The sequence below is a fragment of the Columba livia genome, chromosome 13, assembly GCF_036013475.1.
Source record: "Columba livia isolate bColLiv1 breed racing homer chromosome 13, bColLiv1.pat.W.v2, whole genome shotgun sequence".
Classification (NCBI taxonomy): Eukaryota; Metazoa; Chordata; class Aves; order Columbiformes; family Columbidae; genus Columba; species Columba livia.
In genome coordinates, this window is record NC_088614.1 from 21,113,388 (window position 1) to 21,128,917 (window position 15,530).

The following is a 15,530-nucleotide window of genomic DNA, read 5'->3' on the forward strand; positions in this document are numbered from 1 at the left end:
CTTCTGCTGTCCCTCACACGTAATTACTTCAGGGCCAGAACACCTGAGGGCAGCCTTATTCCAATGTACCTGGTGCAAAAGTCTGTCTAGAACAGTCCCTGAAAAGCTGAATCTGCAGCTTCAGTTGCCTGAGATGGTTAATATCTGATGGAGTCAGGATGTAGTAAGGCTGTGTAACTTAATTTTTAGCAAAATGGATACTGAAATGCCTGTTTGTGCTTGGGAAGCATTCTCTGTAGTGGAGTGTTGGTTACAAATTAAACACAGAATGTGTTGTGATACCACACTGTTATATATTGGACTAAAACATTGCATTTCTCTCATGCGATATGTGCAAGTATTGCAGACGTACATGTACAAATGATAAATGTACATGCAGTGCGTGCTATTGATCACATTATTAAACTCCTTATAAGGGAATGAGATCTCTGTAGCATGACTGTAAGTGTGCAGGTAAATGTTCATGAAACCATGAATTATGTGTTCTTCACAGTGCGGAGAAGGAATGGGGTGATGGCATCCGGGGTCTGTCCCTCAGCGCAGCCAGATACGCCCTGCTGAGGCTGGAGGAGGGGCCTCCGCACACCAAGAACTGGAGGTACTCACCCTGAGCTAACGAAATGCACTGTCACGATTATCTGCATACTTATGGAATTAAACTGGACTTCAAACAAGAAGCTTTTGGGCTCTGTGAATGAATTTAAATGCCCAGAATACTGAAGGGCAAATAAAAAAAGGCGCTGAGTCTGTGGTAGGCTGCCCTGCCGCTGCCCAAGCCCTCCTGTAGCCCCGTGTGGGCAGAGCTGCTGCGTCCTGCGGGTCTTTAACTGACCTCTGGAGTTGGTGAGCTCGGAACTGAAGCCTGGGGAGCAGTGGAGGCCTCAGGACAGAGGTCCAGAAGCCCATGGTAATTTGCACTGGGGGCACAAAGCAGTCACTGCTGTCATTCCAGGACTGAAAACTGGAACAGTGGAAAGCATTTCACCCTCTGGCTTTGTGTGTTAAAGACAGATTACGAACTCTCAGCTATGCATTGCATAGCGCTTGGGCTCTGAACAAGAGGACCAAGAATCTACCAAAGAGGAGAATTTTATACATCTTTGTATACTTGCTCAGCCATAGCTTAAGAGAGAAAATAACTCCATATGCAGCAATACCTTAAGGGAAAGAAAGCAGGTGGGATCTGCGTTTAGATGAAAATACTCTTGATTCCCAGCTGCTTGGCACAAGTTTGCAGGTAGGTCCGGAAGGACAGCCTTACAGTATTAACAGCGTGCTCCAATAGTACTTTACAGAGCTGTGAAAATCAATCGCGTAAATAAAACAGTAATGCAAGCCTCTTAAACTAAGTACATAAACGGGTTTTGTTTGTCAAAACAGTGCAGCAGAAGAATTCCCTCAGTGCTTCAAATCTGCTTTTAATCAAGAGAAATAAAATATTAATTAAAACCCCTCTAAAGTGTGAGAAACAGAAAGAATGTGCTGTATCAGAGTTAATATTCAAGCACAATTAAAGTGATGAGAGGCAGCTTTTTTCGGAAGTGTTTTTGTTAAAGCCTTAGTAAAAAATACATTTCCTTTTTGATTTTTTCCAGGCCTCAGTTGCTGGTGCTTCTGAAACTTGATGAAGATTTGCATGTGAAATACCCTAGATTGTTAACATTTGCATCTCAGCTGAAAGCTGGCAAAGGTCTGACTATCATAGGATCAGTGATCCAGGGGAATTTCTTGGAAACTTACGGAGAAGCCCAGGCTGCGGAACAGGTCAGTGCCTTCAGCAAATTCCCAAAGTGAAACGGGGCGAGTGGGCAAATAGCTGAAAAGTTTCACAGTCACCCATGGGTAAGAAGCGCATCAGCAACGCTCTGGGAAGCAGCGCGGCTGAGCGGTGGTAGCTCGGTGAAGGGCTCGTGAGCGTGTTCCAGCTGCCAGCGGTGGCTTTGGGAATGCAGTAGGATCAGCGGTTGCAACTTGTGTAAACAGCCCCACTGCGTAAAACTGTCTTCATTTTTAAGAAATAATTACCAGGATGTTTATGTATGCTGATTAATGGAGGGAAGAGGACTATTTAGTTTTCTGAGCAGCATACCAAGGAACATTTCAATAGCTGACAGTTACTGTAAATGTAGCAAATCTTATGTGTCTTTTGGTGTGGTGATAAACTTATTACGAAAAGCATTGAAAGATGGTCCTGAAACTTTGTTAAGAAATCATTTAATCTTCCTCACTGTGTAAACACGACATCATAGCCCTGTTTACATCCGTGTAGTACTAGCACATCACCGTTTTCATCTCTATAGGCTTTTTATACAGGAAAACTGTTACAAAGGGAAAACGAATTCATGGGCCTACGTGTTGATCACGTTTGCCTGGTTTTTAAACAAATAAAGGGTGTGGTATTCCTGAAAGGTGGGGGGAGTTGGTGTTTATGTTTGTAAACTGCATGTAATAACACAGCATGTTACACAGAACTCTGAAACTGGAAATCTGAATGAAGTTGTTAGCCTTGGGTTTAAAAAGGTGAGTGTTTTAGGACTAGAAAATGGAAAGTTAGGTAGTAACACAGATATCACTAACTACTGCTGTGAATAAGAGATTGTAGCACAACCAAAAAAGCCCTTATCATAATGTTAGTTCCCTTCCAAACAGAATTATTTCTATCTGTGTTTTAAACAAGTGTTATTCACAGTCAGCGGGTGTTTTCTGTCTTACTGAGGAAAGTGGATGAGCAGAACTTTGCTTTGGAATATGTTGTGGATGTGTGAACCGGGAATTTACACTGTAATCACACGACAGAGAAATAGTTAAAGTTGCTCTTGTTTGTGAGGTTTCTCCTTGTCTGTCGTGCAGACTATTAAGAATATGATGGACATTGAGAAGGTGAAGGGATTTTGTCAAGTGGTTGTAGCTAATAAAGTTCGAGAAGGAATTGCCCACTTGATCCAGTCCTGTGGACTCGGTGGCATGAAACACAACACCGTGGTTCTGGGGTGGCCGTACGGCTGGAGACAGAGCGAAGACCCGAGGTCCTGGAAGACGTTCATAGGTGAGCTTTGAAGGTTCTGCGTGGTCAGACAGATGTTTATTACACACATGGTGCGTACAGGGGATTTTAACAGAATCCTTGTGAAACTGATTTTGGTTTTTAGTCTGTTTTTTTCTAGTATGAATTGTGAAGTAGATAAATTCTCACAAAAAATGCCCCGTGTTTGAAATATCACTTACTGTATATAAAAAAACTTATGAAAGATCTTCAAAGATTAATCTAGCAGCTAATATTCCTCTGTCTAACGGATGCTTAAAAAAGTTACAGACTTGAGAGATACTGTTTTTATGGCAAACTGTAATTGGTTTGCTAGATAAACTGTCTTTTCACTGGCCATAACCTGCCTGTCTCCTTTCACTATTGGAGCCAACGCTCTGCTCTATCCCTCTCCTTCCCCTGTGGTCCAGTTACTTAATGTGGTCAAGTTAGAGCAGAGCAGATGCCTTCTCCTCATACTTAGCTTTGAAGATGGACACTTGTATTTGAAACATGAAATAGTGCTCATGTTCCTGTTCATCTGCTTTATCCCAGCTCTGTCATTGCGTCTGACCTGTCTATACAAGCGTTGCTGTACGTACTTAAAAAAAAAAATTAAAACAACAGGTGGCTGTCGCACAGTTGGAAGTAACGGTGTGTTCTTCCCCCTGGGGCAGGTACCGTTCGCTGCACAACCGCAGCCCACCTGGCTCTGCTGGTTCCCAAAAACGTGTCTTTCTACCCCAGCAACCATGAGCGTTACAATGAAGGCAACATTGACGTCTGGTGGATTGTGCACGATGGAGGCATGTTGATGTTGCTTCCTTTTCTTCTCAAACAGCACAAAGTAAGGAGCTAGCAAAAGAATGTTTGTCCCCCAGCTTCTGTGTCCACTAGTTCAAAGAAACGAGGTCCAGTAGCAGAGCCTGTATTGATAAACACAAGTGGATATATTGATAAGTTTCTGTTTCCTAGAGCAAAATGTATTGGTTCAAACACTGAGAGTTTGCATTCCCTCACCAGGTTTGGAGAAAATGCAAAATGAGGATTTTTACTGTAGCTCAGATGGACGATAACAGCATCCAGATGAAGAAGGACTTGGCTACTTTCCTCTATCAGCTCCGAATAGAGGCAGAGGTAGAAGTGGTAGAAATGGTAAGGGATTTGAGCGCGATCTTCGCTTTATGCTGCAAGCAGTGGTGTTTGGTTATAACTTGATTACAAGCACAGTGTTTTTCTTATTTCTGCAGCACAATAGTGATATTTCGGCATATACTTATGAGAGAACTCTTATGATGGAGCAGAGATCTCAGATGCTGAGGCAAATGAGGCTGACAAAAACAGAGAGGGAAAGGGAGGTATGTCATTTCTGGTTGATTATGATGGGCTGCTGAGGTGGACGACACAAAGTGCCTTCCCGGTAACGTTTTATATAGCTGCTGCTTAAATTTAACTCCTGTGTTCTAAGGATTTAAGGAAATACTTTTAGTGTAGCTTTTTTGTTTCCCAAAATTTCGTGTAGTCATTGAATAGCCTCGCTGTCCTTGCAAAAACGTGTTAGAAATTATTTAGTTTGGGGAAAAAAAATAGTGGCACATATGCTGTAGAAACAATTTTTGTGTTCCCATTTGCGATATAAATGATACTCATTGACTTAAGGATGTAAGTCTCATCCCGTTCTTCACCTTGTTTTTCCCTTATGTGGGATGTCTGGGGTTTGTCGCAATTTATCCTGTTTTCCTACTGAAGATTTGGTTCCATTTTGGACTGTTAGGACGTGGAGCTATGAAGGGTGCAGATGATCTAATTTTTCGGCATGTGTTTGTCCAATTTATTTTTGTTGTCAATCTTGAGTCAGACTCGTCCGTTGTTTCAGACCGTGTCATGATGTGAGAGACTCTTTTTAAAGTCAATTTGGTATGTAAGTTTATTGGCTAGGGCTGTCCTAAATGCTATATTGACTGTACAAAATAAAGGATACAATGGAGCAAACACTTACATTGCTTAAATGGAGCCAGAGAATCTAAAATAGAGTCCCTGAGTTCACCGTGTTGTTCCTGTGCCCTCCAGGCGCAGCTGGTGAAGGACAGGCATTCAGTGGCACGTCTGGAGAGCCTCTACTCAGATGAAGAGGACGAGACCGACACCGTTCCTGAGAACATCCAGATGACCTGGACAAAGGAGAAATGCGACGCTGAGAAGCGGAACCGAGGCAGCGCCGTGGGAAGCTTTAGAGATCTCATCAGCATTAAGCCGTGAGTCTTGTCAGAGTCAGCAGCTTGCACCTCCTGAAACCAGATGTGCTGTGGTTTTGTCTCCTAATCCTCGGTTTAGACTTGTGCAATAAACATTGAGAGCTGCCTACTGAAAAGACAGCAGTCAGCCTCCTGAGGAATCTCGAACCAATTAAATGTAGCACACATCCTGCAATATTTTACTTGGTATAACCAAAGTCTAAGTTGGAGCTGTTAAATCCTATTAGAATTTTCCTCCTGTCTTCCAAATGTCTCAACAAAACACACAATTAAAACCCAGACTGATAATTTCACTGATCTAATGTGTAGCGGGGATGTTTAACACAGCAAGGAGGAAGCTGTGGAGATGGTGATGAATGACTGTGAATAGAATATTTGTCTGATAAAACCCTCTAAGACAGACTGACATGTACTAACAGCCTTAGTCTTACCAGATGTGTGCGCCTTGAATAGCTAGAAGTGAAGGCCTGCTTGTGGCTTTGTGGTCTCCTGTGACCTCTGATGTCCTACATCTTACATGAAGAGCTCACTCGCTCAGCTTGGCATACTTGGCAAAGTTCTAGATTTTTCTTCCTAATAAATCCGCAAGAATTCCAATCTGGTCTAGGATGCATCATACATAGTTTATATACTGTAGAAATTCTGCTGAATTTGGTGTTAACTTCCTGTACTTTTTCTTCTTCCATGCTTTCAGAGAGTGGGGAAACTTGTAAGTTTGTTATTTAACTAAGAAGTACATTAAGATGGTTGAGAGGGAAGACTTCATTATCTCAACTAAAAGCAGAAAAACTGTATGTAATTATGGAAGAAGAGAAAAGGAGTTAGTTGAGCAGTCTTAGCAAAGTGTTTAAAGGGAGCTGGATCAGCCGCTTAAGCTAAGTATCATAAATGGCACGTAACAAACACAAGAGCTGTACTAACAAGAACTAAGTCACGCTAGGAAACAATTACGGGTCTGAACCTGTATTCTTAAGCAAAGTATGACACAAGCAATGCGAAACATTACTCATTTAGAGAAGCTCTCATTCCACATCACTGTTATGATGTTATTTCTGACAGTTTCTGGACACTAAACAGTCTTAGAGCCTACACGTTCAAAGCACTGGGGAGATGCGCATTTTAAATGTCACTTTAGTTGAGAACTAAAGGTTTGGTATTCCCTACTTTTCCAAGACTATCCATAGGTAACAACAGTGTAGTGTTTCTGGTGCTAGTTTCTTCTTTCCTGTAAACACAATCTGGCCTCTGTGTTGTCCCTGGCTTTCTGCCGCTGGCATGGTGAAGGCGGGATGTCCTTTCTCTAAATTAAATAGGAACATGAAATAACAGAGAGGTAATTCAAAGTGTGAAAATCGTGTTTTTAGTATAATAAACATTATTCTTACCACTGCATCTTCTATTTTCTGCATACATATTTCTTTGCAAACCTAAGTATTTAGAAGAGCAGCGAGGTTACTGAAGAATTTCACTCACAACATGTTAAAGCTGAATTAACAAAACTACAGATTCATATTCGATTTGTTTCTACTAGTACCTGTTTTTAATTTATTAAAATGAAGAAGAAAAAGCTGCAAATCTATTCTCCCTTTGAGTCTATTTCTGTACTGTTTTTCCTTTTACATCACCAAAGTAATGGTTGATTTCCTGTAGGAAGGAAACATTCCCTGGCTCAGACTCCCCAAAGGACAATTTCCAGTTCTGTTAACGCATGAATTGATATCACTTTGTGATGATATATTCTGAATAATTAATCCTGTTACCTCTCCTAGCCTGGATTCTTAAGGAGCAGAGGCTTATGAGATCATGCTGCATCTACTACCTTTTCTCCCATAACTTCGAACCAAGTGGATACTCAAATTTAAAAGCATGATTGAGATGTTAAAGTTACTGGGGTTGTAAGTTTCTCTTGCAAATCGCCAGGCAGAGAGGCCCATCAGCTCCCGGCAGAAGGAAAGGTTAAATTCCGTATCGTGCAGCAGAAGAGCCCCACGAGCAGGTGCACCTCCAGCCTGCACGTGGGCAGGAAGCCAGTCTTTCTCTGGAGATGCGGGCTGCTCTTCAGCACCAGAGGACGAGCGCGATGGTGCCAGTCTGGCGCGGCGCTGAGCCCAGCGCGGTGCGTGGTCCGTGCTGCCGTGGGAGCGCGGGATCTGGCGAGCGCTCTGCAGGCACACAGCCGCAGTCAGGGCATTTTAACTTCTTGTGCAAGACAATAAATCATCTCTATAAAATGTGCTTCTTAAAAAGTGTATTAGTGAACTGGAGAATTTGGCTCCGGGGATCTTAAAACCGATGGACCAGCAGTATCTGAAAAGCTCTGTGAAATCTCTTTTGTATCTTTCTCATTAAGTTTGAAAAATTTTACTGTGTGTTGAGTTGAAATTTAACAGGGCATTCGGGAGATTTAAGGTGCGCTTTTTAATAATTCAGTTTTCAGAGGCACGTTTCTAACGGTGCGTCTCAATGTGCTTCTTCCACAGGAACCAGTCTAATGTCCGAAGAATGCACACAGCAGTGAAGCTAAATGAAGTTATTGTAAATAGATCCCATGATGCCAGACTTGTTCTTCTCAACATGCCTGGTCCTCCAAAGAATACTGATGGAGACGAAAACTGTATCCTTGCAGGCAAGGCCTGGTGGACGTAGCAGATCTTCCTCCTTCTGTGCTCCTGAATTGACTTTGCCCCGAATGCTGTCAGGCTGTAGTGTGACCAAGTGTCCACTGAGTGGAGGGTACTGGCTTGTGGCTGTTACGTAGTAATTTCTTAACATACAAGTTGCCTCTGGTTACTCTGGAAGCCTTGTAGCTTTATAATCAGTCTTGTCTGAATTCTCACTTGATTCTATTTATTTATTTATTAAATTAAACTTAATTTATGTAATTTAATTCTCAATAGCAGATGTGTAAGAAGCCGTTCCCAGCAGCCGGCGCCTTGGGCAGGGCAGCGTCTGAACTCGAGGAAGGCAAGTCCCGAAGGAGGGGGTGTCTCTGGGGCGTAGCTGCTGTCCCAGCCCTGGGAGCCGAGCTCCGCGCGCCGGGCGCTGCTGGGGCAGTGCAGCCCGCGCCTGCCCCGGGGCTCGGAGCGAGGCCGGGGCTGCTGCTGCGCGCTGGTGAGGCTGTTGCCACGCGGTCTGTGTCCACAGCTGCTCTTCAGTCTTGGTTTGTCCCGTTAAATTACCAAGCTTTCCACTGGCCTGTGCCAAACAATGTCTGTCACGAGTCACAGACCAAGAGATTATTTTCTCCTGAATCTAGATAGTAGAAGCAGTAACATCTGTTTCACAGCGTTCTACAGGCTGAAGAAAGGATAAAACCATTCCTCTCGGCACAAGGGGGTTTCGACAACAGCTCCTAGAGCTCGGGAGAGATTGTAAACTTGAGATTATGGGTGCAGATGCTGAATTCTTTCACCCTTCCCTGGGGAGACTGAGCCACTGGTGACTGGAAAACACTCGGTATTCATGGAGGTGGCGGGAGGGAGCGTGACTGTGACCTGTGCCACCGGCGTCACTGACAGGTTCGGTGCTGGGCAGAGGCAGGTTCATTTTGGAGCTGGCAGAAAGTGGCTCTGTCTGATGTGGGGCAGCGCCACGTCTCATCTCACTGAGGATGCTTCTGCAGCCTCCTTGTTACCAAAACCATGCCACATAAACCCAGTACAGAGGTTAATCACTGTGCCGTTTGGTTTCGATATTTGTCCTTAACTTGACCAAAACAGACATGGAGTTTCTCGAAGTCTTGACTGAGGGTCTGGAGAGAGTATTACTTGTTAGAGGAGGTGGCCGAGAAGTCATCACAATTTACTCCTGATTTAGTACAACTTCTAACGCTGGTCTACATTTACCTTCTTGGCGATAACAGACATTCCACTTTAAAATGGAGAAGAAAAAAAGGTTTTTTGCCTCACTTTCTCCTCATCCACTCCTATTCGTTGTCTTTCCATTTGCAACATACATATCTGTGGGATTGCAGTGTTGTTACATCATCCAATTAGCAACATAAGTTAATTGTGAAGCTGCTGCATTATTCAGTTTCTGCTTTGGTACTCCAGCATTTGTGCATGTAATCTTAACACTAAACCTATTTTTAGTTGGCACTGCTGTGTGCGGTATTTTTAGTAACTGTATGTAAAGTTAGGACATGAAAGCCAGTTACTGTAAAAAGATTTAAAAAGCTTTTTATATTAGGTTTGGGGAATAGAATTACATTATATAGCAGCTAGTTTCTGCTGAAGTTCAGCTATAAAGCATTTTCTAAGAGTACACTAAAATTGTAAGAGAGGACTGAAAAAGCTTTGTTTTTCTGGGTTTATTTCCAGAACTAAACTCTCAGTATTGGATAAGAATTTATACTTTTAATACATTTATTGATAGAGATTTAAATAAATTATGTTGATATAGTTGAAATTATGTATGTAGCTTGCTACGAATTGTGTTGCTTCTGAGACTTGAGGTTCTGTGAGGCCAGATCCCTATTTATTTTTGTATTTATTTGTCAGAAATATTGGATACGCAGATGCAGACTGTTCAGGATAACAGAGATCTCACAATAAATTTTGAATCATCAGTGGATTGAAGGACCAGTTCTGTGCAGTTCTTCCGTGCTTTAAATTTCTTGCAGACCATCCATCAAAGTACACTGAGCATGCCGGAGTCCCGCGGGTGGAGCCAGGTGCCACGCTGCACGCACAGCCACGGGATCGCACTTGCACAAGTACAGGGGACCTGCTGCTTCGTTGTATGCTTTATGCCCTTAGAGGAAAAGGAAGAAAAGAAGACCTATATTAACCAATAAGTCTCTGGAGATTTTACCGAGCCTGTTGAATTGTACTTATGTACAGAACATTCGTATTTTTTCAATAAAACGTTGCACACACTTTGAACCTATTCTCTGTTCCATGTGTGATGGTGAATTACGCAGGAAGACTCCTCCTGTCCTTCCCTGTGCGGAGCGGTTGTGGTCAGACTCCAGCGCCCCGGTGGATGCGCCGTGAAGGCGGGTGGTGGAGGGCTCGGTGCCCGAGCGGCGCACGGCTGGCACCGAGGAGCTGCCGGCTCAGCCCCTGGAGCAGCCTGGCGGGGTGAAGGCTCCTGGGGTGGAGCTGCAGTCCTGTGCGAATGCCGGGTGGATCTCTGTACCGGTCGGCTGTGGAACACGCGCAAGCTGGTACCCCCCCACGATCTCTGGCTGGCTGGGAAAGCGGTAATCCTGTACCGGGGACCAGGTAGCAACATGAAGTCTGTCAGACTGAACTCTGAGAAATTATCCAGGTCTTCATCTTGAATAACGTTATAAGAAGCTGCTTGCTCTAAGAGTTTAATAGTTAAAAGCTTGAGTTTGTTCTCTCTGTGAAATAGGACATACCTGATTGGAGCAGGTTGACACCAGTGTGCGCAAGATGCCTGCAAGACAAGAGCCAGGAAACAACGCCAGGGAGCGCTCTCAAGTGGGTAGCGTTTTATTTAACAAGTGCCTTTGCTCTTCTGGTTTTGAAAACCAAAATTCATTCCACTCGCATTTCAAAACTAATGGAAAGCTTGGTTATTTGTAAACAGTGTGCTACTTGTAGATAGATCATTTTTACAACTTCAGAGGACTGAATAGCAGTATGCAGGTGTTCAGCAATCGTGACAGTTAACACCTATTTGCGAGCATTCTTTCATAGGAGAAATAAAAGTTTATGAAAACTATTCCTCAAACTTTCGTAGGTCTGACTTTGAGACATTAACTTTCTTTTTACCAAATGTAAACTTTCAATAAAAACATGCTGAGAAATATATACACTTACTTATTATGAAATTTTAGGCATTTGGATGGCATAACTCCACCCCACAAAAGGATTTCTGTGCCATCTATTACTTGACTCAGGTAAGCTGTTTGTGGCTTTTATTATGTTTTTAACATCAAACTAACCAAGTGAATATCCTTCCACATACATTCAGGGGAGATTCTATGCAATGTGGATTTAAAAGCTCTCACATTCAGTATTGTGTGGACCATGAGGATTTAATAGGCTCCAATAATGTAAGACATCTCTCTATACGTAAAGGTTCAAAATAAGTTCCTCGGAGACTCCGCTTATATCCAAGTGCAGAGTCCAGGGGCGCATGTCAGTAAAAGCTGCAAGTAGCATGGAAAACGTTGTGGAAGAAAAACATCAGTGGAAAAGGTAATTTTTAGTTGAGTCAGCTTCTGTGGGAGTAACCGAATGGTCACGTTACGTTCCTGTCCCTAGTCCACAGCCCTTTTTTTTGGTGAGGAGATGAGAAAACGGCAATTAAAACATGACAAAGCTGATTTAAGCTCTCTGTATATGGGTATACAGAATTATACTTTTATGGTATAGTTTTAATAATTTGTAAGTTATTAGCAAAAACCCTGCTGCGGCACAAAGACGCCACGTTATCTTTTCAGAAAACTCCCCCGCGTCCCCGGTTCGGGCAGCGCGGCGGGGCCGCCGGGCGCGTCCTGCGTGGCCCCCGAGCTCCGCCAGGGGGCGCCAGGGCGCCTCCGGTGCCGGTCGCTCGGGAGCGGTCGCGGCCGGACCGCCGGTGCCGTTCGCGATCCGAGATGCACCGACGGGAAATCAGACGCGACAAGCTTAAAAACAAATAACAATGTAACCACTCCATCCTCCTCCCCGTCCTCACTTTCCTCATCTGCGTCACCCGGAACAACGCTGGCTGCGCTTCCCTTGGGAAGGGAAAAGCTGCCCCGTGCTGTGCTCCGGAGGGCCAAAGTTCTCATAACCTCCTGGAGTCACTGTCCCCCGCGCGGGAGCTGGCCCAGATGCTGCCATACGAGGTGCCGTTTTCCCGGGGGACAGGCGCCCCGTTGCTCTGGGTTTGCGCGCCAGGCAGCATCACTCAGCGCTAAAGCGCAGACCGGCAGGTCACAGGTGTTTGTAGAAAATTTCCCATCATAGTCACACCGAGTTCCAAGCTCAGGCTGCTCTTTGAACGGCACGCACCCTGTCTGTGGACGATCGACTGAAATGGAGTCTACGGCTGGCAACTTCTGTCCAAAATGCTCTCCCCACCCTTAAAATAATGCAGGCAGGGCTGTCGCTGTTGGAAAAACTGCCGTCAGGGCAGGTCTGCGCCCCAGTGGGAAAGCGCCTGCCAGCGGGGCAGATGCTGCTCGCTCCTGGCAGGCTCGATGGTCATTTCTTCTGCCACATCCTGGAGCAAGCCTGTCCTAATGCTTCAAGAAGTACTTGATAGCGAGGCTCTTACTATGTGTGATGGGCTAAATCTAAGCTGAGAAATGGGTGAAAGACTGAGCAAAACGGCCAATTTCAAAAGTAAAGGTGTCTTGTGTTTTTTACCTCTGCCCATTTTGTGCAGGCACAAGCAGTCATCCACCCATGTCCCAGTAGGACTGTGCCTTTTGGCAGCAGCGACAAATTATGCCCATTTAAACTCGTCTTTAATCTCCCATCCAGTGGTGCAGTTCAAAGTTAAATGTCTGGCAAAGTCAGTCCTCATAAAATTATGCTTTTTAAGAAGAACCAAAGTAGACAATTCACCGCATACTTTTCCTGCCAGCTGCAAGATGGGAGATCTCCTCTTGATGTAGCTTTTTCTCTTTCCAATGAAACACCACCCCCAGGAGGACACAATACTGCCCATACACCTCCAGACAACGCAATCTCCGAGGTTCAGCCACAGGGGGATCTGAGCCACAGCTGTCACAGTGTAGGGACTGCACCACATACATGTCAGCTGGAGGGTTCGAGAGAAACACCAGCTCTGTGCTTTTGTAAGATGGGACTGGCCTGTCCTTAGCACTTCTGCAGGAGGTCAGAGCAGCGAATCTGGGTGAAGGGAAGTTCTTTCCAAACTAACCCAAACAAAGCTATACCTTTGAAAAGCTCTTCAGCAAACTGAAACACAGGAGCTGAGGTGAGCCTCCCCCAGAAATGCTGTTTTCCATGTGATTTAATAGAACAGTGTATCTATTGTACAGACTGTGACTTACATTGGGCAGTTGTGTATGACGTTGTGTATGATGTTGTCAATGCTAAGATATGTTGTCCCTCTCTGAGAATTTAGTCCTTTGCATTATGCGTCAACAAAGCAAAACCAGCAGCCAGCAGAGCATGTGAATGAAAAAGTTTTTAGACATGGAAAAATAAATAACCCAAAGACAATATTGTCTTGATTATTGTTTCTCAGATTATTTTTGCTGGGGTCTTTCAAATGTCAGACAGTTACTACTTCTACAGAAGACCCACTCTCAGCCTGCAAGCAGCAGTCAGGATTATAAGAATTGCAGTTTAAAACTGAGAGGTATACATTTGAAATTCCAGATTTAACATAGGTAATCAGGTAGCAAGTCATATGAATGCAGCAGTTTGTCAAACTCACCTGCTTTACATAGCTGAATACATACCATTTTCCTGCTACACATCTGAAACAACTTCCTAAGTGTAACAATTAATTTCATTCTGCTTTTAAATTTACTGCTATGATTAAATACCTTGATTTGCTTTCTATTACATTTAAAAAGCAAAACCAAAACAAAACAAACAGAGCAGTAAATAAGGAATCAATTGCTGAGGCTTAAAAAAAAATTCACTACAGAAAGATTAAAGATCTAGGTGGAATATGTAAACAGTCCCCATCAAAATAAGCTGGTCACAATCAGGGCTGGATGCATCTCAGTTGGCTCCTTTCGTGTCCTTCACCAGCGCGCACACGAGCTGCTCCCACGATGTAACTCGTTGTGGCTTATCTGCTCTTTTCTCTTTCAAGGACCAGCACAATTTGCTTCCTCAGAGAGCAGCTGTGCGGGGGAAGCAAGGCCCTGTTCATGAGCTTCAAACCAGCACAACTCTTGTCTTGTCAGAGCCGCTTCAGCTCTGTTTTCCATAAACGTGTGTTGGGTTCGGTTTAATTCATGACCATTTTCAACAACCTCTTTGCATTTATGGAGATACTCCTCACCCCAAAAGAGCTTATTGAAGTGCTCAGCCAGGACAGCCAACTGAAAGGAACATACTGAAAATGAAAAGCAGCTGAGCTTTTTTCCAGCTCGTCCTTGTGTGGATTCAGTTTAACGCCCATGCCCTGTTTCTCACACACGAAAGCTGAAGCGGTGTAAGACTCTGCTGGAGCAAAGCTCACCACTTATATTGTTTGCAAAGTGGTGCCTGTTTCTACTTTATTTTGTATTTTTTTTTTTTTACAGATGTTAAAAACAATTCCTTTTAAATCAGGCATGATTTACTCCTGTTTGAGGACAGAACACTCCATCCACTTTTTTCTTTCTGCCAGCTGTTATGTCAGTAATGAATGGAAACTGGCATAAAATCCACATAAATGGGTAAACCAGAAGTGTTCTACCTCAGCGTCTCTGCGATCAGGCCACGCATCTCAAGAATGCAAACTGAGAGCACTCAGCGCTGTCCTGAAAGTCAGCGTGGCCACGTGCTAATACGGCCAAGTCTGATCCCGACGTCTGCATCTTCCGACACGCCACGCGCAGCACTTCTCCTGCCTCCCCGCAGAGACTGCACCTCAGCGCAACGGCAGCGCAGCACGGCGGCTTCGAAGAAAGAAGGTTGTTCTTCCTGTAGCAGTTGCAGAGCTTTCGCACCGAAGGCTCCCTGACCCCCATAGATGTAAACTCACATGCAAGATCAGGGAGATTAATTCAAAGTACAGTCTCTGATCTAAAGCACACGTCAATTTTTAATGTAAATAAATAAATGCTATTGCTGTTGAAATCTGCTTTAAGACAGACCTAGTTACTTGAAATGTGTCTCATGGCTGTAAAGACTAGTACTCGTTGGACAGGTGGAGGAAGGACAGGTGTGTGAGATGAGTACGCCAAGTGGTAAGTTTTATACCACATGCCCTCTAAGGCCATGGGTTTAGACCCCCTGCAATTTCCTCTCCCCTTTAGCTTTCCTCTAACACCAGGAGTGGCATTCACTTTCCTGAAACCCTTACTTTGCATGAAGTTAGAACAAAAATGGCAGTAGAAGTGGCAGAAATGCTCTTTACTATTGTTTCTGATCTACACAGAAGTAGTAAGTTGAAGAAAACTTACTGGGAGACTGAAGTTCAAGATAGTCTTGTTTCTGTGTTAATTCACCTCTGTCAGTGAAATCTGCAGAGAGAACAAATCCTGTTAGAATTCACAGTGCTTGTTTAATTGGACATTTGTGATTATGCCAAGAGTTTATTCTAGTAAGAGTACACGTGGGGTGTCCTTTTTCATATAGCAATTCACTATTGTGGGGTTA

The 15,530-nt window shown here is 44.0% G+C and overlaps 1 protein-coding gene across 12 annotated transcripts in view; it reads left to right on the top strand.

The window, feature by feature from the left end:
• Nucleotides 1-10,164, top strand: part of SLC12A4 (solute carrier family 12 member 4) — a 47,779-nt gene extending 37,615 nt beyond the window's left edge. For 5 of the 12 annotated variants that reach the window (XM_065028484.1, XM_065028488.1, XM_065028486.1 and 2 more), the window contains 10 exons: nt 494-598; nt 1,596-1,764; nt 2,851-3,046; nt 3,700-3,869; nt 4,046-4,177; nt 4,273-4,380; nt 5,093-5,277; nt 5,972-5,986; nt 7,758-7,891; nt 8,997-10,164. In XM_065028484.1, the coding sequence (XP_064884556.1) occupies nt 494-598; nt 1,596-1,764; nt 2,851-3,046; nt 3,700-3,869; nt 4,046-4,177; nt 4,273-4,380; nt 5,093-5,277; nt 5,972-5,986; nt 7,758-7,891; nt 8,997-9,088 (1,306 nt within the window). In that variant the 3' untranslated portion in view covers nt 9,089-10,164. The remainder of the gene's footprint in view (nt 1-493; nt 599-1,595; nt 1,765-2,850; nt 3,047-3,699; nt 3,870-4,045; nt 4,178-4,272; nt 4,381-5,092; nt 5,278-5,971; nt 5,987-7,757; nt 7,892-8,996) is intronic. The other 7 variants (XM_065028485.1, XM_065028491.1, XM_013368533.3 and 4 more) reach the window with 5 other exon arrangements.
• The last annotated feature ends 5,366 nt before the right edge of the window (nt 10,165-15,530 follow it).